This window comes from Staurois parvus, unplaced genomic scaffold (genome assembly GCF_062004578.1).
Source record: "Staurois parvus isolate SC_StPar_1 unplaced genomic scaffold, SC_StPar_1.0 ptg001044l, whole genome shotgun sequence".
Lineage (NCBI taxonomy): Eukaryota > Metazoa > Chordata > Amphibia > Anura > Ranidae > Staurois > Staurois parvus.
In genome coordinates, this window is record NW_028318840.1 from 570897 (window position 1) to 592443 (window position 21547).

General features: G+C 44.8%; 1 protein-coding gene across 1 annotated transcript in view; it reads left to right on the top strand.

The window, feature by feature from the left end:
- The first annotated feature begins 511 nt into the window (after positions 1-511).
- LOC149440955 (protein diaphanous homolog 2-like) overlaps positions 512-21547 on the top strand; it is a 371719-nt gene continuing 350683 nt past the window's right edge. Inside the window, exon 1 of the mRNA XM_089657933.1 lies at positions 512-670. Within this exon, the coding sequence (XP_089514059.1) occupies positions 551-670 (120 nt within the window). The 5' untranslated portion in view covers positions 512-550. The remainder of the gene's footprint in view (positions 671-21547) is intronic.

Consider the following 21547-nt stretch of genomic DNA (forward strand, 5'->3'; position numbering starts at 1 on the left):
TGGTTCTGACAGTGGAGAGCCTTTCACCTGCCTGCAGATTACTTGTTCAGCTATCTCTTCCTTATCAGGCGTGGCCTCTATGAGCTGCTGAAGAAGTGAAACTTATCTTCCATGTATAGGAGCCTAGGGAGTTGTAGAGATAGGAGTTAAAGGGGTCTGTGCCAATATTAATGCACATCTGGACAGCTAAAAACAACTGACTTTTTATTGCGGCCTTTGTTCCTGTTGGGGAGGTTAACCTTCACTTTCTCTCAGGACAGGAACTGAGGAGAGATGTCTCAAACAAGGACACAGACAAAAACACATTTTAGTAAGGGTGTCGAAGTGTTAGAACTTTTAACAGTGTTTTGTATTGCCATCTATGCCTTGCCATTCTGTTGACAACCACTCTGCCATTTGTTGTATGGTCTTGTATCTGTCAATGAGTTAGTTTTCAAAACCCAGTATTTTTATGTATGGTAAAGATGTGCCTTCTTCAGAAAGTTTTTCCTTGACAACTTAATACATCTATGCAAAGACTGCCCGGGAGCAGTGCGAGAAGCTGACCACCATGCACAACAACATGAACAAGCTTTACGACAACTTGGGAGAATACTTCTCCTTCGATCCCAGAGCGGTGAACGTTGAAGAGTTCTTCGGGGACCTCGCCAATTTCCGGGCGCTCTTCTTGGTAAGCTCTTTTATAGGTTTTTGTTTAAGAGAAAAACATTTATATTATTTATGTGTGGTCTTATCAACCTTCCTTTTACATCTTCCTGGGATTAGATATAATACCAAATTTTAGTTGGGGTCCACAGATCTAAAGGTTGATGGGATGTTGGACACCCTATGTCTATTGAAAGTGTGTTAAATGCCCTGGGTGGGGGAGCTTGTATAGCAGGCACAATCGATTAAAATAGTTTAATGACATTCTTAAATGGTACCCACACTCACCAGCCACTTTATTAGGTAGGCCTGTTCAATTGCTTGGTAACACAAATTGCTAATCTGCCAATCACATGGCCACAACTCTAGACATGGTAAAGACAACTTGCTGAAGTTCATAGCGAGCATCATAATGGGGAAAAAAGGGGAGTTAAGTAACTTTGATTGTGGTATGGTTGTTGGTGCCAGGCAGGCAGGTCTGAGTATTTAAAAAACTGCTGATCTACTGAATTTTTACACACAACCAACTCTGAGAATGGTCCGAAAAAGAGAAAATATCCAGTGAGCGGTAGTTGTGTGGACGAAAATACCTTGCTGATCTCAGAGGAGAATGGACAGACTGGACTGAGATGATAGAAAGGCAACAGTAACTCAAATAACCACTTGGTACAACCAAGGTAAGCAGAATAACATCTCTGAACGCACAATACCTAGAACCTTGAAGCAGATTGGCTATAGCAGCAGAAGACCACACAAGGTAGCCAGGGGCACCTAATAAATTGGCCAGTTAATGTATGTTGCAAAGTATTACCCTCTTCTGGCCTGAGGCAGGGGTCATGGGGTTTTGATAGTCTAACGTTTATTTCCTGTTCTTGAAAAAAAAGAAAACCAAGGCAGCCACCTCATCTAAGGTCTGGTAAGTGACAATATATGCATTTTTTTCTGGGGTTTAAATACACTTTTACAAAATCCAACTAATTTTGGGGGCTATAGTCCACCCCTCTTCATCGTAGCTTGTGCATACCTAAGCATTCCATGACCACTTGAGATTTTGATGAGGGTGAACAAATCTAGGACCTTATGTAGAATGAAGAATTGCATCTTCCTGGGATGAATTAAAATACCAAATTTTAGGTTGAGGTCCACAGATTTAAAGGCGGATTGGATGATGGGCACCCCATGTCTATGGAAAGTGGGTTAAAGACACTGGAACCTCTTAGTTTTATTATATCACTGACCTAATATCCAAGTACCGCCCAGCACGCACACTCCGCTCCTCACAAGACCTCCTTCTCTCTAGTTCCCTGGTCTCCTCCTCCCATGCCCGCCTCCAGGACTTCTCCAGGGTGTCACCCATCCTCTGGAACTCCCTGCCCCAACCCATCCGATTATCACCTACTCTCCTCTCCTTTAGGTGCACCCTGAAAACCCATCTCTTCAGGGAAGCCTACCCCACCCCCTTCTAACTTGCCGACCTCCTCCACTCTTCCTACCACTCCCTCCCCCACTGCTATCTCCTCCTGTGCCACCATCTCCTCCCTCCTAGATTGTAAGCTCGAAAGAGCAGGGCCCTCGATCCCCTCATGTTTTGCATTGTATTGGTATTGTTCTGTCACATGTTCTGTCCCCCTTTGTAATGTACAGCGCTGAGCGAACCATTGGCGCTTTATAAATACTGTATAATAATAATAATAATAATATGTTGATATTGTATTGTTGTTATCATCCAATGATATGATGGTGGTATGAGTATGGAGAATCTGGAGCAGGGGCGGACTGACCATTTGGAAACTTGGTCACTGCCCGAGGGCCTGGGGTCAGTAGGGGGCCCCATGAGATGCCCCTGGTACCTTTTTCATAGGTTTTTTTTTTAGTTTGGGCAAAGACACAGGGGCCCCATGATCCCCTATTGCCCGGGGGCCCCATGAGTTGTCAGTCCGCCCCTGATCTGGAGATTGGGCTGGCAGCTTCCACACACTAAAGGATTTCAAACAATGGTTTGTGCTGAGGGTGACCAAGTCTACGTCCGAAGTGCCACACCGTAATGTTCAAGTCCAAATGGAAGTTTATTCCAAAAATAGGTTATTTATAAAATCCAATGCATTTCAAGGGCTATACTCAGCCCCTTCATCAAGGCTGGAATGAAACATAAAAAATGAACACTAATACATTTATTTTATATACATTGAGGTAGCCTATGATTATAACATGGAATACCAGGAAGAGCATCTGAAAAATAATAGAAGAAAATCCATTTTCCTCTTATTTTCTATTTTTTAAGAGGTTCTTACTGGTATGATTTGAGAATGGTTTGATTTGAGAATCAAAGGCCCACTTGAGGTCTATAAAAGATATTTATTAGTATTATTTCTTAGTCTTTCATGTTACATTCCAGCCCTGATGAAGAATTTAGCCACCTCCCACCCCCGAAATGCGTTTGATTTTATAAACAACTTATCTATGACTTATATCTTGACTTGAACACTTCAATGTAGCACTTCAGTCATAGATTTTGCTGGCACTCATCGCAACCCAAAGCGATCATGGAAAAGCCTTAGGTGCGCACAAGCTCCGGTGAAGGGGGTTGGAGTATAGCCTCCAAAATGCATTGGCTTTTGTGAAATTGTATTTGAACCCCAGGAAAAAATAATCTATTGTCACTTACCAGACCTTAGATGAAGTGGCTGCCTCAGTTTTCTTTTTTCAGGCTAAATACATTTTCTGCAGGAAATACCCGATAGAGGATCCAAACCTCACTGCACTGCTCTAGGCAAGTAGAGGGTGATACTTTGAAGCATGTGCCATTTAAGGAGCTCCACCTCCCTGACCGCCCCATTCTTTACAAAAAAGCCCATTAGGGTGAAAAATGTATAAAAGGGGCAGGGACATTTTTGTATGCTTCCTGTGGCTCAGTAAACATTTTACAAAGTTCTATGCAAATGGCATTATGCTGTTCCCTACAGGAAATCCATGTTGATCCTGCCAGAACTCCAGTGTCTTTGTAACTTTTGCATACTGAACTGAAATCTCAAACATAGTTATCAGCTTTCCCATTTCTCTTCAGTGGATTGCAGAGCCTGTCCCCCTATGTTATGGAGATGAAGGGTGGAGGGGGGGCTTGTAGTCCAAACCAGGGTAACAGCTAAGGGTGACAGCACTGCTCTTCAATAGATACAGTACAGAGATTGAGCATTGTCACCAAGGGCAGACTGACAACTCATGGGGCCCCCGGGCAATAGGGGATCATAGGGCCCCTGTGTCTTTGCCCAAACTCAAAAAAAGCCTATGAAAAAGGTACCAGGGGCATCTCATGGGGCCCCCTACTGGCCCCGGGCCCTCGGGCAGTGTCCGAGTTTCCAAATGGTCAGTCCGCCCCTGATTGTCACTCTAGATCATGAAGTATTTTACCAGCGGGAACACCAGGTACAAATAAAGACAAAAAGGCCTGAAAATAAATAAACTGAATGCAAAGACCAAATCCAAGGACTGGTAAGGTGAAATTTATTACATTTTTGTTTTGGGGTATGGATAAAATTTAAAGTGAACCTGTGCTTTGCTCATGCAAGCCAAAGCAACAGGTTTGCTTTTATGGAGGATCCATCAGGAATGAAGAGGAAATATATGGTACATTCTTCAGGGGACTCTCTCCTCTTCTTAAACAGTATTCCCAATGCACATGTTCCTGAAAATGGCTGAAGAGTGAGTGGGTGTGGAAGTGACCAACGACTGGGAACTGGAATGGCTTAAGGCAAAAAATATGTCATCAGTACACCAGGAACTCCGTAAAAGGGTTCAAAGCTTTACTGAACAATCACAGCAGAAGATAGTGATGTTTCATAGCCACGCAGGACCCCTTCATCATTTTCACGTCCAACAATGCCACTATCAGGCCCGCCCCGCAGGCCAGAGTACTTGGTGTCATTCTGGACTCCAACCTATCCTTCCAGCCCCAAGTCCAATCACTAACAAACTCATGCAGACTCCACCTCCACAACATCGCCAAAATCCGCACGTTCCTAACCCCAGAAACCACTAAACAGCTCATCCACTCCCTCATCATATCACGACTCGATTACTGCAACTCCTTCCTCACTGGCCTGCCTCTCCACAGGCTATCCCCGCTTCAGTCCATCCTGAACACGACAGCCAGACTCATTAACCTCACCAACCACTCTGTTTCCGCCACCCCCCTCTGCCAATCCCTCCACTGGCTTCCGATTGCACAACGGACCAAATTCAAAATCCTAACACTGACATACAAAGCTGTCCACCATACTGCCCCAAACTACATCACCGACCTAATATCCAAGTACCGCCCAGCACGCACACTCCGATCCTCTCAAGACCTTCTCACTAGTTCCCTGGTCTCCTCCTCCCATGCCTGCCTCCAGGATTTCTCCAGGACATCACCTATCCTATGGAACTCCCTACCCCAACCCATCAGATTATCACCTACTCTCCTCTCCTTTAGGCGCACCCTGACAACCCACCTCTTCAGGGAAGCCTACCCCACCCCCTGCTAATTGCCGACCTCCTCCACTCTTCCTACCACTCCATCCCCCACAGCTATCTCCTCCTGTGCCACCATCCCCTCCCTCCTAGATTGTAAGCTCGAAAGAGCAGGGCCCTCGAACCCCTCATGTACCGCATTGTATTGTTTTCGTACTGTCGCATGTTCTGTCTCCCTTTGTAATGTACAGCGCTGAGCGAACTGTTGGCGCTTTATAAATACTGTATAACAATAATAATAATCAGGCATGTGGCATGCCTGATGAAGGGTTCCTGCATGGCTCCATAGTATCACAATCTTCTGCTGTGATCTGATAGTTCAATAAAGCATTGGACCTTTTTACAGAGCTCCCTGGTGTGCTGGTGACATATTTCTTCCTGTCCCCTTCCTCTCACATGACAGTACTGGTGCTTGGTGATTGGCTGCTCAAGCACCCAGTGCCATCACGTTGGGTGGAGAAGAGAGTTTGGGAATACCTGAACAGCCAAGTTGTGCTCTATGTATCCATGTCAAGGTTACATTTTAAATTTTGACTGGTAACTGTATGGTGCATTCAATTGACACTCACCGAAAACGTCTGCTAATTGAGGAGGACCATACAGTCTTAATTAGAAAACCTCAGAACCTGCCAAAGAACCCACCAAACATTAAACTTGGTTTGCAGGGGATGCCTTTAAATTACTCTCAAGCTCTGTGCAGACCTTTGGGAAAGCACTGAGCCTACCACATGATCATAATGATGAAAAGAATTGGGAAAAGTTCTGGGAAGTTTCATACCCAACAACTGCAACTGGAACTATAGTTGCAAAGGAGACACATGTAAAGTTGTTGATGGTGTGACAAAATAATAGCTGGCAGAAAAAAAAAAAAAGTTTATTTTTAATAATCTTTAATTATATATTTCGTATCATGCGATTAAAGTGTTTAGTTTTTCCAAGTATAATTTATGAGGCTAGCTTCCTGGCCTCCATCTCCATTCGATGTTTGATGACACGCTCTGCTTAAAAGCCTCATCTACTTCACGTCTCCTTTCCGGCCTTTTTTATGTTCAAATATTTATTCAAGCATTTTGTTTGCATTCAAAACATTTCTTTTGTCTGTCTCCGTATTGATCACATTGATTTCATGTTTTGCTATCCTATAAGGCACCAGCAGGTTGTCTGATGACTTAAAATGAGGCCTTTTGTTCCTGAAATAGATATAGAAGCTTCAGCTGTGTCTCGGCAGCCAATCGGCCAAGTGCTCCGGAGCTCCTGCTATGAAAATGAGGGGAATTGAGCACCACAGAAAAACTTTTCACAATTCTAAAGTCAACGTTAAGCAGTACCTGAGCCGGGAAGGCTTAGATATTCTTGTTAGAACATGGGGTGACGTTCCAGGGGTGCCGGAAAAATACTGAGTTTGGAAGCCCACTGAGTTTCACTTGCACTAGATCTCATCACTTTTGCTGTTCCTGCATACAATTTTTGAGTGGTCCTTTTGGAGCAATTTTTATACCAGCCAGAAGGCCCTCCATATACTGCACAAGGCACTTTATATTTTTTTATTTAGAAGTGTATTTATCACAGCACTTACACTGCATTTGTGATTTTTATTTTCTTGACATAGACGAAGCGCGCAGGTTTTTTATGGCCTGTCATTATATCAGGGAGAGGATCTGTTCCCTTGGGCCTTGGGTCTCCAACTGGGGGGGGTCTCTCTTCAAGAAAGCCCTCACCTTGCACTTGGAGGATCAGCTTTGTCAGGTCTCAAAAGAGCAGGGTCCACCTGCCTTTGACCTAGGTAAACCAAGAGTACCTTGCCCCTGTCAAGAGCCTTGCACCCCAGGAGGTTCAGGGATGTAGGCCCTTACTTAGGACCTGCCATGATATCAAAGAGAGGATCGGTGGCCTTTGGGTCTTTTTCCTCTCTCCAACTGGGGGAGTCCCAATTAAGGACAGCTATCACCAGATACATGGAGGACCAGCTTCAACAGATCCAAAGGAGTGGAGTCCACCTGCCTTTGGCCTAGGTAGACCAAGAGTACCTTTCCCCTGTCAGGAGCTTTGTGCTCTGGAGGGTTCAGGGTACAGGGATGCAGGCCCTTCCTCTTCGGAGGTCGGTCCTAATTTGTACCCTTGTGTACTTTTTTTTGTTATGTCACATTTCACTTATTTTGTTCAAAGAGAATTGACAAACACCATAAAGAAAAAAGTTATTGTTAGAACATGCTGAATTTTGCGACCCTGAACTGGTATCAGACAGTGAGGCTTCTGTCTGTGAGCACACACTGCATTCAGTGCTACTCAAGAAGCCTCTGATAATAATTACTATATCTGCAGCTCATGGTACATTAATATGATGATCAATAGGAAGAATGCTCCTTACATTGGTGGTCAGTACGAAGTATCCCCACCTTATGGATAGCTAAAAAGATCTTTGGTGTCGGTGGTTACTTTTCTGAGAGAAATTGCTCATTGCTCAAGGACCGCCTAGCAACTTCTGGAGGGCCTTAGGAATCCATGGAACCCTAGATGAGGACAATTTTTCTAGGAGGTGACTCCGCTCTCATTTCATGCCCCTTAATTAGGACTCACAATATTTGTATGTTCAAACATCTTCCCTTGGGCACCTGTACTTCTCCTTCCTTCATTGCTGATCATGATGGAAATCTACAAGGATAACATGAGTTGTTTCTATCAGTTGTTTCCCTGGAATGGGTTTTTTGGAGGTCAAGAGCAAGTACCTTAGACATGAGATTACCTTTGTGTCTCTCTCCCATCCTTAAAATTCTATCTCCCCTCTCCTTCTCTCTCTTTTGTTCACTCCCTCCTCCTTCTTATAGAGGGTGGAGCACTTCAGGTTGTCATTCAGGCATTGCTGTAGTACACCAGTTGACCCAAGTCCATATTGTGTTTAATCTGATGATCCTGGACCATATCTGCTGGTGATGCTGGACCATTTTCCTCACTACCTCTCACGATACAATGTTTTAAAAAAAAATCCACAATGGTTCCTACAACAGAATGTGGCCTCATTTTCATACTCTTGATATTTTTTACACCCTCTAGCTCTGTACAATATTTTTAATAATCTTGAATTTAAATAAATTGCAGAAAATAAAGTCAGACAGTAAAAATTGTGCTCTCCCTTCATATTACTGGTCAAAATAGATTTGCACCCTTGCGTAGATGGTCAGTGTAGGTTATACTGTCTCAAATATATAAATAAATATACACTCCAGTGAAAAATTAAATAAATAATAATTAATAGAAAATATATACAAAATAAATAAACATGAATAAGTCCCACTCCAAATCAATAAAGTGAAAAATAAACATAAAAAACATTCATAAAAGTCCTTTTTCCAAAAAACTTTTTGACCAGTGTTTCCACCAAAATAGTGCTCAAATAACACACCGCACTCACCAGTGAAAAAAAGCCTTTTAGGGTTTTTTGGGATCCTAGACCCAGTAAGTAAGCCTCCAAACACCAGATATTATTGGATCTCCCCTACTCCAGACAGGAACATAGCCAGCATCCAGCCTCCAGGGTCACCAGACACCACTCTCCAAGAAAAAGTTTTGAATATTGCAGGGAAAAAAAAAACAAATATATAGTGTAGTACTGCAAATACTCGGGCAGAATCAATTTCCAAGTACCAAACCACTCACATTCTTAAAACGTATAATCAGCATTTATTCTATTTCAAATGGAGCCAAAACGCCACATCACCGGGGTATTTCTGAGATCTCACGGTCAGCAACTGATGACAGCACAAGAATCACCCACAAGCAAGATAGCCCCCGGGAACGCCGCACGCCGGCGTGCGTTCCATTCACTGGAAGTGACGTGGTACCTTGGACGGCGAAGCCGGAAATGTGTTGACGCGTTTCATCCCTCCTCCAGGGCGTTTTCACAGACTACATTTTGATAGGGCCTACATATGCAGCTCTTAGATCTCGGACAGAAGTCAATATACACAAATCCGTACACTCCCTACTCCAATAATCACTAGAACACCCCAAAAGAAAAGCTTTCACCCTTGAAAGTATGTGTAAATTATCTCCTAGATTGTAAACTGGAAAGAGCAGGGCCCTCGAACCCCTCGTGTATTGTATTGTTACTGTATTGTCTCATGTTCTGTCCCCCTTGCTACTGTACAGCGCTGAGCAAACCCTTTGGCGCTATATAAATACTGAATAATAATAATATATCAACTTTTCTAAATAATCAATTAAATAAAAGAAAAAATAAAAATAAATGTCCCAAAACATATATCTGTCCCAAAAAAATTATATCCCAAATGTCTCTGTGTAAATATTTTCAAATTGACTTGTAGATAATCCAGTGTAGACTTTTCAAAATCCTCGTGGACCTCAAAAACAAAAACTTAAGATAGTGTATTATCCTTTAACTTCATACAAAATAAAACCGTGACAACAGGTGTATCATGCGAACTCCATAAAGTGCAGACTTCACATGTGAAAATATAGAGAAGAAAAAAAAAATATTCTAATATGATGAAATTATTAACATAGTGAACATAGCAACACCCAAAAAACCGATAAGCATACATGATCAGGGGCGGACTGACAACTCATGGGGCCCCCGGGCAATAGGGGATCATGGGGCCCCTGTGTCCTTGCCCAAACTCAAAAAAGCCTATGAAAAAGGTACCAAGGGCATCTCATGGATCCCCCTACTGACCCCGGGCCCTCGGGCAGTGCCCGAGTTTCCAAACGGTCAGTCCGCCCCTGGTCCCGGCGCGTTTCGGTGATAAAATGCAGATTGCTCAGCTGGACTTGAAGGGACTTGTCCAGCATCTAATTATCTAATGACATGAAAAGGGGTATTAAGTATGGTAAATAGCATTCTTAATATGGCAACTTGTTTATATAATTAATGGTAAAAGAATCCAGTTTAGGAAATATCTGGACAACTTCGATTAGACTGCAGCTGTCCAAGGCCAAAAGGCCTTACCTGTCACCCAGTAGGTCAAAATGGCTACAATTTGAGTGCTTGTCATTTTACTGAATGGGGAAAATGTGTATATTAGGGAAGGTTCTTTTGGTTAATTTATGACAGGAGAAAGTGGATTCTTTGAAGGTGTCTGATGGTTGCATGAATAATCTAAATACCGTCATCTGCCTTGTCTTATGGATTGTTTCTGAGCTGATTAAATGCATCTCTCTGGAACAGGGGCGGACTGACAACTCATGGGGCCCCCGGGCAATAGGGGATCATGGGGCCCCTGTGTCCTTGCCCAAAATCAAAAAAAGTCTATGAAAAAGGTACCAGGGGCATCTCATGGGGCCCCCTACTGACCCCGGGCCCTCGGGCAGTGCCCAAGTTTCCAAATGATCAGTCCGCCCCTGCTCCAGATTCTCCATACTCATACCACCATTTTTTTTCTTACATTTTTGTTTTATATAATTATGTTTTTTATTTATTTTTTAACATACTGTCACCCTAGCAGTACAGTGTCACCATGGTGACACTGTACTACTTGTGGGGGGTGATGAAGATTTTGTTTTTAACACTGATTGCTTTTACACTCATAAAGGCTGCACAATCAATCATTTCTCCTTCTCTCTGGCTGCATTCTTGCAGCCATTGAGAAATACTGTGTGTGCTGTGATTGGTCACAGTTTGTCACATGGTACAAGGCTGTTGTGAATAGCCCTGTACCATGTGATCTCTGTGATCATTTGCAGATTTCACACGTAGTAAGCAATGATGTCAGAAGCAGGGGCGGACTGACAACTCATGGGCCCCCGGGCAATACGAGATCATGTGACCCCTGTGTCCTTGCCCAAACTCAAAAAAGCCTATGAAAAAGGTATCAGGGGCATCTCATGGGGCCCCTTACTGACCCCAGGCCCTCGGGCAGGGCCCGAGTTTCCAAATGGTCAGTCCGCCCCTGGTCCCGGCGCGTTTCGTCACTTCCTGGACTTTTTCTCAAGGAACAAGAAGACATAGTCACCTGTTAGCAGCAGAGTCGTGTGGGACTTCATGTGCAGCTTAGAGCGAGAAAGTGAAGAGTGCTCAAAGAGTTCAGATCACCAGTTTGGGGTATCTGTCAAGGTCCTACCTTTTCCCAGAGGTTGTGCTGCTTCATGTGCTGGCGTCCATCTTGGGTTTCTGCAGAGCATGGTGGGAGTCTTTTATGCCTTCAGGCCTCTGAGGTCCATTCCCCAGAAGGGTGTGCCTGATTACATATAAGCCTATTGTCCACACATGCCCTTTGCACTTGTGTCTTGTGTCTTTGAGTTGCCACAGCTCTGTTCATACTCTCATGACTCTCCTGGAATCTGACTCGGCTTGTGACTAGACCATTCTCTGTGTTTTCCTTTGATCTGACCTTCCGTTGCTGAACCCGGCCCGTGACCTGTGATTCTTGTCCACTGTTCTGTACCATTTTGTCCCGTTGTTGTCGACCCAGCCTGCCTGACTACGCTATTGTCATTCCTACCAGCTACACGCCATTGACGGTGGCCATTACCGCAGCTGGGGTGTCTCGGGGGCTGCGACCTGGTTCCTGGCTGCTTCAAGTCCATCCCCACCATCAGGGGCCCTGGTGAAGGGCAGCCTGGGACTTAGACTCCGCGCCCTGAGGGACTTCGGTCTGTGGGTGGTGGTTGTCGTCAGTTAGTGCGTTACCCTGCCACTAGGCCTGCCTGTCCGTTCCACAGCCCCTGCCCTGACATTACACAAGTGCCATGAATCCTGATGGTGCAGGTACGCCTTCGCTTCCAATGTTGGACGCCAGCACATGAAGCAGCACAACCTCTGGGAAAAGGTAGGACCTTGACAGTATCGCATGCTCCCTTCACCCCATTCAAGTTCATCTCAGCAATAAAAGCATAAAAAGACCCCTAGACTGTTCTTTTGAGCTAGTGGAAGTGAAAAAAAAGCTATGTGCCTGACCGTGTGTGCAATAATCTGGGGAAAAATCAACAGTTTCAGCAGTGGCTCCTTAGGGGGGGGTGCTGCACCATTAAATGTTTCAAAAAGTCCTTCAAGATGAACTTCTGCCCCCGGTGCTCCTCAGTACACATTCAAGAAGTGACCACCGACGGGACCTTTTACAGCCAGCCACAAAATAAAAAGTCACAACCTCTGCAAAAATAACTAGAAATTATTATTATTATTACATGGAGTTTATATAGCGCAAGGGTTTGCTCAGCGCTGTACAATAGGGGGGACAATACATGGCACAGTACAACAATAACAAACAACGTACGATGGGTAAGAGGGCCCTACTCTTTCAAGCTTACAATCTAGGAGGGAGGGGGTAGTGGTACAGTAGGAAGTGACTGAGGGGAATGGAGTGGTGGGAGGAATGAGGGAGAATGGCCGTTAGGTAAGGGTGGGGTAGGCTTCCCTGAAGAGATGGGTTTTGAGGGAGCGCCTGAATGTGAGGAGGGAAGGCGACAGTCTGATGGATTGGGGCAGTGAGTTCCAGAGGATGGGGGAGGACCTGGAGAAGTCTTGCAGTCATGCATGGAAGGAGGAGACCAGGGAGCAGGATAGAAGGAGGTCCTGTGAGGAGCGAAGGGTACGGGTAGGGCGGTACTTGGGGATCAGGTTGGTGAGGTAATCAGGGGCAGTGTTGTGAACGGCTTTGTAAGTCAGGGTTAGAAGTTTAAATTTGATGCGTTGGGCAATCGGGAGCCAGTGGAGGGAGAGGCAGAGGGGGGTGGCAGAGGTGGAGCGGGTGGTGAGATGGATGAGTCTCGCCACTGAGTTCAGGATGGTCTGAAGCGGGTAGAGCTTGCACTGGGGTAGGCCGGTGAGGAGGGAGTTGCAGTAGTCAAGGCGTGAAATAATCAGGGAGTGTACGAGTAGTTTAGTGGTGTCTGCGGTAAGGAAGGAGCGTATCTTGGCGATGTTGCGGAGGTGGAGCCTGCATGAGTTTGTTAAAGATTGGACTTGGGGCTGGAAGGATAGGTTGGAGTCCAGAATGACACCCAGCACTCTGGCCTGCGGGGCAGGTTTGATGGTGGCGTTGTTGGATGTGATGGGGAAGTCAATGGGGGGTGGTGTCCGGGCTGGGGGGGAAGATTTGACATGAGGTTGGAAGGAGAGGTTCGAGTCAAGAATGACGCCAAGGACTTTGGCTTGCGGGGCGGGAATGATAGTGGAGTTGTTGGTGCTGATGGATAGGATGGGGGGGGGGGGTGGGCAGGGGGGAAGACGAGGAGCTTGGTTTTGGAAATGTAGCGACATCCAGTCTGAGATGTCGTTTAGGAGGTGAGTGATGCGGGCGGAGATAGTGGGGGTGAGGTGAGGGGTGGAGAGGTAAATTTGAGTGTCGTCAGCGTAGAGGTGATAGTTGAAGCCGTGGGAGTGTATGAGTTTGCCCAGGGAGGAGGTGTAGATGGAGAAGAGAAGGGGTCCGAGGACAGAGCCTTGGGGGACCCCAACAGAGAGGGGGAGGTGGCACCGTTGTAGGTGACGCTGAAGGAGCGTCGGAATAGGTAAGATGAGAACCAGGAGAGAGCAGTATCTCTGAAGCCAAGGGAGAGTAGTTTGTTAAATGCATACACACTAAAAGTAGACGATCGCTCCTGTAAAAGATAGACAATGCAATGACAGGTCCTCTTAATCAGCCCGAATGTGTCACTAATAAGATGTAGATAGACAAAAATTCCAACAGGCAACATTGTTCCATGAGACGGAATGAGGAATGAGATCCCTCGACAAATACTCTTATCAGGGCAAATCTCGGCTGTGCTGAAGATATCCGAAGCGCAAATGAATTTTTTAAAACAACTATCTAACTATTTAGGTGTTTTATCTCCACGTAAAATTGAAGGCTGTCAGGAAAAATGACAATCGTCGCGGTGACACTCGGGGGCGACTTCACAAGCCGTTCCTCTCCTCTCATGTTCCAATCTAAAACAATCAGTGTCACTCCCAGAACTCTCTTTTATTCATCAAGCCCCGTTTGGAGGGGAAGAAATCTTCAATGGTCCCAATGGAGGCCGTACACTTTCTTCACAAAACATTTTTCAGCAAAATGCTTCTCCGAAAATACCTTGATGTATTATTAGGGCTCGTTCAAGCTCGTTCGCCGTCATGTTGGCGGAAGAAGAAAAGCACGTTGTTCTGCTTTTCAGAAGCCTTTCTTTTTTGCTGTTTGTGTGTTTATGTACATTAACTGAGCCATGTAGGAACAACTAAAATTGAATAGTGAATACCTTTTTTAATATTGCTGACTAGAGGTCAAAGAGTGAGTATGCATGGGGACCAGAGGTCAGGGAGTGAGTATGCATGGTGACCAGAGGTCAGGGAGTGAGTATTCATGGTGACCAGAGGTCAAAGAGTGAGTAGGCATTGTGAGCAGAGGTCAGGGAGTAAGTAGGCGTGGTGTGCAGAGGGGAGAGAGTGAGTATGCATGGTGACCAGAGGTCAGGGAGTGAGTATGCATGGTGACCAGAGGTCAGGGAGTGAGTATGCCAATGGTGACCAGAGGTCAGGGGGTGAGTATGCATGGTGGCCAGAGGTCAGGGAGTGAGTATGTATGGTGACCAGAGGTCAGGGAGTGAGTAGGTATGGTGACTAGAAGTCAGAGTGTGACTAGGTATGGTGACCAGAGGTCAGAGAGTAAGTAGGTATGTGACCAGAAGTCAGAGAATGAACAGGCAGTTACCAGTGGTCAGAGAGTATATAGACATAGTGACCAGATGTCAGATAGTAAGTAAGCAGGTAGACCAGAGGTCAGAGAGTATGAAAGAGTATGAGTCCTACTACTTGCTCACTAAGCTGAAGTAAGTGGCAGCACAGTGGCTTAGCGGTTAGCACTTCTGCCTTATAGCATTGGTTCCTTGGTTGGACACTATCTGCATGGAGTGTTCATGTTCTCCCGGTGCTTGGATGGGTTTCCTCCAGGTACTATGGTGTCCTCCCACACTGAAAGACATAACAGATGACCATGAGTGATAATAAAATGTGATAAACTCAAGCGCTTACCATGGTGAATACAAAATGTATAATATACAGTATATATATATAAAACCATGAGTGATTGTGCCGTGAAATGTGCACCAAGGCTTCTTCTCTTGGAAAGATGTAGCAGAAGAAAGAAGCTCTTCCCACTTGGTCACGTGATCTCGCTGGCCAATGAGCATTTGCAAGCATTATGCTAGATGGGTGTATAGTGTATGGATGGACCACTACATCAGCAGCATGGGGCATCATGGCCACTATTATTATATTATTATACAGTATTTATAAAGCGCCAATAGTTCACTCAGCGCTGTACATTACAAAGGGGGACAGAACATGTGACAGAACAATACCAATACAATGCAAAACATGAGGGGATCGAGGGCCCTGCTCTTTCGAGCTTACAATCTAGAAACTATGTACAGCAGGGTCCTTGGGGGGTGTCCAGGACATTTAGCGTTAGATCACCTTTTCAGCTTTCGTGAAAAGGCGAACTTGCTCTTGAAAGTAGGTATAAACCAGGGGCAGACTGACCAATTGGGAACTCGGGCACTGCACGAGGGCCCAGGGTTAGTAGGGGGCCCCATGAGATGCCCTTGATACCTTTCATAGGCTTTTTTGGCTGTTATTTGGACAGTGTGGGCTCCCTAAGAGTTTGTGTATGGCCAGTCAGTGATCACATGAACTTCTGACCAGGGGCGGACTGAATATTTGGAAACTCGGGCACTGCCCGAGGGCCCGGGGTCAGTAGGGGGCCCCATGAGATGCCCCTGGTACCTTTTTCATAGGCTTTTTTGAGTTTGGGCAAGGACACAGGGGCCCCATGATCCCCTATTGCCCGGGGGCCCCATGAATTGTCAGTCCGCCCCTGCTTCTGACATCATTGCTTACTACGTGTGAAATCTGTGAATGATCACAGAGATCACATGGTACAGGTCTATTCAAAACAGCCTTGTATCATGTGACAAGCTGTGACCAATCACAGCTCTCACGGTATTTCTCAATGGCTGCAACAATGCAGCCAGAGAGAAGCAGAAATGATTGATTTTGCAGCCTTCATGAGTGTAAAAACAATCAGTGTTAAAAAAAAAAAAATCTTCATCACCCCCCACAAGTAGTACAGTGTCACCATATATAAAAAAAAGTAAAAAAAAAAATTTTTTAATTATAATGTTTGGTTATAAACTAATTTGGGTTAGTTTTTTTTTACTACAAAGATAATTGAATAAATTTTGGCCAAGATTTATGAAGAAAGATTATTTATTTGCAAAATTTTATAAGAAAAACACTTTTTTTAATTTTTGAACATTTTCATTTATATAGCAAAAAAAATAAAAATCCCAGCGGTGAATAAATACCACCAAAATAAAGTTTTATCTGTCTCAAAAAAAGGCAAAAAAATTCATATGTGTACAGTGTTGCATGACCGCGCAATTGTCATTCAAAGTGTGATAGTGCTGAAAGCTGAAAATTGGCCTGGACAGGAAGGGGGTGAAAGTGTCCGGACTGGAAGGGGTTCAAATGGCCTTTCTCTGGGACAGTGTAATGTGCATTAAAATGACAACTTGTAGTCTCCATCAGACGCCTGTGTGACAGGGTGACAACACAGGAGCACAAAAGGTAGACAGGTATAGAGCGTTGTCACTCCAGGAAGTGCCTGAACTAGGACATTCATGGCAGGATCATCAGGTATTATTTTAGGATGTAGATATTGAAAATGACTGTTTTTCTGGCTGCTTTAACATTTAAAATAGGTTCAATGGCAGTCAAGCGTATGTTAACCCTTTAGTTAAAATCTCATATATATATATATATATATATGTATAAAAAAAAGAAACATTCATTTCACTGCAATTTTAACAGGTAGAAATCAGACTGAAATGAGGCTCAAAGGGCACAAAGTAAAGCCAGTCCTAATGTGGTCTTAAATGTTCTACTGCCTGATTGGGCGAGACATTAATTAATCTCATTTCATCGGCCAATACTCCCGTGTTTAAACAGTATTGCAGTGAAGCTTGGCTGTAAATTGAATTGATTAGATGAATTGTTTCAACCTCTGAAGGACCACACAGAGTTGATTTCGGTTCTGTGCTGTGACGTAGTTTATGGCTCGGAGAAAATCCATTTTTACTGCTGCTAACTGCAGCACGTTAATGGAGTTAAAGTTTTTCTGTGATCTCTTCATTGTGCCTCTTAGCCCAAATGGCTAAATGACCTAGAAGACTCTTTTTGTGTTATATTTCACATCTATCTCTGTGTATCAAGTAGGGCAGAGGTCTCCAAACTTCAAGACTCAGGGCTGGATGTGGTCCTTTGCTGACTTTTATCTGGCCCTTGGGGTACTATTCCTCCCATCGACATCAACAGTTGGGCATATTTCTTCCCACTGTTTCCAATGATGGACACTATTCCTTCTATTGACACCAATGATGGGGTGCAATTTCTCCGACTAATACCAACAATGGTGCACTATTCATCCCACTGATACCAATGATGGAGCACTATTCCTCCCACTGATACCAATGATGGAGCACTATTCATCCCACTGATACCAATGATGGAGCACTATTCCTCCCACTGATACCAATGATGGAGCACTATTCCTCCCACTGATACCAGTAATGGAGCACTGTTTATCCCACTGATACCAATGATGGGGCAATATTCCTTCCACTGACATCAGTGATGGGACACTATTTATCCCACTGATACCAATGATGGAGCACTATTCCTTCCATTGACACCAATGATGGGACACTATTTATCCCACTGATACCAATGATGGGGCACTATTCCTTCCATTGACACCTATGATGGGACACTATTTATCCCACTGATACCAATGATGGGGCACTATTCCTTCCATTGACACCAATGATGGGGCACTATTCATCCCACTGATACCAATGATGGGGAACTATTCATCCCACTGACACCAATGATGGGGCACTATTCCTCCCACTGACACCAATGATGGGGCACTATTCCTCCCATTGACACCAATGATGGAGCACTATTCCTTCCATTGACACCAATGATGGGGCATTATTCATCCCACTGACACCAATGATGGGGCACTATTCATCCCACTGATACCAATGATGGGACACTATTTATTTGTTTATTTATTTCAGGTACTTATTCAGCGCCGTCAATTTGCGCAGCACTTTACATATATATTGTACATTCCCATCAGTCTCTAACCCTCAAGGGGTGTACAATCTAAGGTCCCTAACTCACATTCATACATACACATACTAGGAACAATTTAGACAGGATCCAATTCACCTACCAGCATGTCTTTGGATTGTGGGAGGAAACCGGAATACCCGGAGGAAACCTACGCAGGCACAGGGAGAACATGCAAACTCCAGGCAGGAGGTGCCGTGGCTGAGATTCGAACCAGCGACCCTAGTACTGCCAGGCGGAAGTGCTAACCATTTAGCCACTGTGCTGCCCATCCATCATCCCACTGATACCAATGATGGGGCACTATTCATCCCACTGATTCCAAAGATGGGGCACTATTCCTCCCACTGATACCAATGATGGGGCACTATTCCTCCCACTGATATCAATGATGGGGCACTATTCCTTCCATTGACACCAATGATGGGGCACTAATCCTCCCTCTAATATCTGTGATGAAGCACTATTCCTTCCACTGATACCAATGATGGGGCAATATTCCTCCCAATATCACCAGTTATGGGGTGCTATCCTTCCCACTGGCACGAACATTGGCACACAATTCCTCCCACTGACACCAATGAAGGGGTAGTATTCCTCCCACTGACACCAACAATGAGGAACAATTCTAGCTTTCGAATTCATTATTTCGGATGGATTCGATATTCGAAATTTGGGTCCTTTCAATATCCGAGTCGAAATTATCGAAAAAAAAAAAGCAAATGTAATGAATTTCCCCATGGGCCTGAACTGTTATCAAATCATGTGATGTAATCTGAATGCATTCGTTAATTTCGTTATAACTGTTTTCAAATTTGTTTGCATTCATTACAAAGTCCGTTCTTAAATTGGGATACATCCTTCCAGACCTTTTAAATGGTGGCACTCCTACACCTTGACATGTTCAGCATAATAAGAAGACCTGTTCCTGGTCTTCATGGTGAGGATATTCCAGTGTTGTCTGGTCGATTGCCAATTGCATTTCACAGTGTGTGATAGCAACGTGTTTCAGGCCGTAGGTGGTTAAGGATGAGGTTTATAGAAGGCTTACAGAAGTGGGGGTGTACATGCAGGTCCCCACTGGTTGGGTGCTGCTCATTCATAGCTCACTGAGCAGCCTGGAGGTAGGATACAACACAAAAATCTGAAGGTCCTAAATGGTGAGCCTGCCAAAAGACCCAAGATCTGTCTTTCTCTACCTTTTCAACACAGAGAAAGCCTTGAAATAACTTTCCAGTCTCTGGGAACCCCTGCTAAAAATTACTATATCTACAACTCACAGTACATCAGTGTGAAGGTCAGTGGGAAGAATGTTCCTTACAGTTGTGGTCATTGGGAAGAATTACCCCTTACAGATAGGTCAATGGTGTCATGTGGAAACTTATCTGACAGAAATTGCTCATTGCTCAAAGGACCCCTAGGAACCTCTGGAGGAACCCTAAGGTTCCATGGAAGCCTAGTTGAGATACCCTGCACTAGATAGTTACCTTCTGGCAGGGCTGTGTGGATCACAACAGTTTTCATACAGAATATTGGTGTCAAGGTCCTACCTTTTCCCTGAGGTTATGTTATTCCATGTGCTGGAGTCCATCTTGGATTTCTGCTGTGCATGGTGGGAATCCTTTTATGCCTTCAGGTCTCTGAGGTCCATCCCCCAGAGGGGTGTGGCTGATGACATATAAGCCTGTGGTCCGCACATGCTCTTTGCACTTGTGTCTTTGTGTTGCTATTACTCTGTTCTGACTCTCGTGACTCTCCTGGTATCTGATTCGGCTTGTTACTCGACTATTCTTTGTATTTTCCTTTGATCTGACCCTCTGTTGCTGAACCCGGCTCGTGACCTGTGATTCTCGTCTGCTGTCCTGTTTTGTCCTGTTGTTGTTGACCCGGCCTGTCTGACTACTCTTTTGTCTCTTCCACCAGCTACACGCCATTGGCGGCGGCCATTACCGCAGCTGAGGTGTCTCGGGGGCCGCGACCTGGTTCCTGGCTGCGTCAAGTCCATCCCCACCATCAGGGGCCCTGGTGAAAGGTAGCCTGTGACTTAGACTCCGCGCCCTGAGGGACTTCGGTCTGTGGGTGGTGGTTGTCGTCAGCCAGTGCGTTACATTGTTAGGCCTGCCTGTCCGTTCCTCGGCCCCTGCCCTGACAATTGGTGGGTAGAACATTTTATAAACAGTATATTTATTTGGTTTTGCTGTTTAAGACAAGATGAAAGAGATGGAGGCCGAAATTCTGTTTTGAATGGCTTTGTCACCTACCTTCTAATCCTTGCTGAAGATAAGTTGTTCTCCATTATACCTGCATGCCTTCCTTTTGCTCCCATGGGACATTTGACATCATCTTGGGCACAGTATACAGTGTGATCTCCTTTTCTCTGTTTCCTCTATTAATTATTCACCTGTTGAGATGTTTAGCAGCCGCCCTCTGTGCCGAGTTGTGTTTACTTGTCAGAGATTCACATCTGCACACAAAAAAAATGTATGTCAGCCTCATTGGCTGCTTCTGGGCCATTTACTTTTATACAGAAAAAAAAAAAAAGAAATGCTACATGACAAAGGCTCGCTGTGCTCATGTCACATTTCATTGTATCGCAGCGCGGGCAAGAAAAACACATCGGGATGGGAGAAGAAAGCTAAATGCTTTTTAATGCTTTATACTACATGACTGTAATTGGGTTGGCAGCTTTGGTGCAGTTAGAACTCAACCAGAAAATAGAGATTTAAAGGGTGTTTATTTTTATTTTCAATAGCCTCAGCCTCCAAAGTGGTATCTTCGAGCACCTTTGACAAGAGATAGGCAGAAAACAGACCTCCTGTTGCTCGGCACATCTCATTCTATCATACCATGAGACTTGTTATAGTATCATATCTATATCACACAACCTTTTGAGTTGAGAAACAGAGACACCTTTAAGCAAAGTGTATGTATGCAAAGGACATACTCCCGCCTTGCCCCGTTATGGGGCTCCTTGACAGGTGAGGTGGGCTCATACAAGGCGTAGAGTCTAAGTTTCAGCCAGTTTTCATCAGAGCTCTTAATGGTGGAGATGGATTTTGCTGCATACTGGTACCAGATTTTGGCCCTCAGGATCGCCCCACCATGGGATGAGAGAGGACAGGAAGGCTACGGTGTGGAAGTAGAATAGATGTCAGGCAAAAAAGCAGTCATAAGCAAGTGGCAGACAAGAGAGTGGTAAGGTCCAGGCAAAGGTTCTGAGCTAGCAGCAGTTGTCAAGTTCAAGTGGAGGTTATGGGCAGGCAAGAGGGT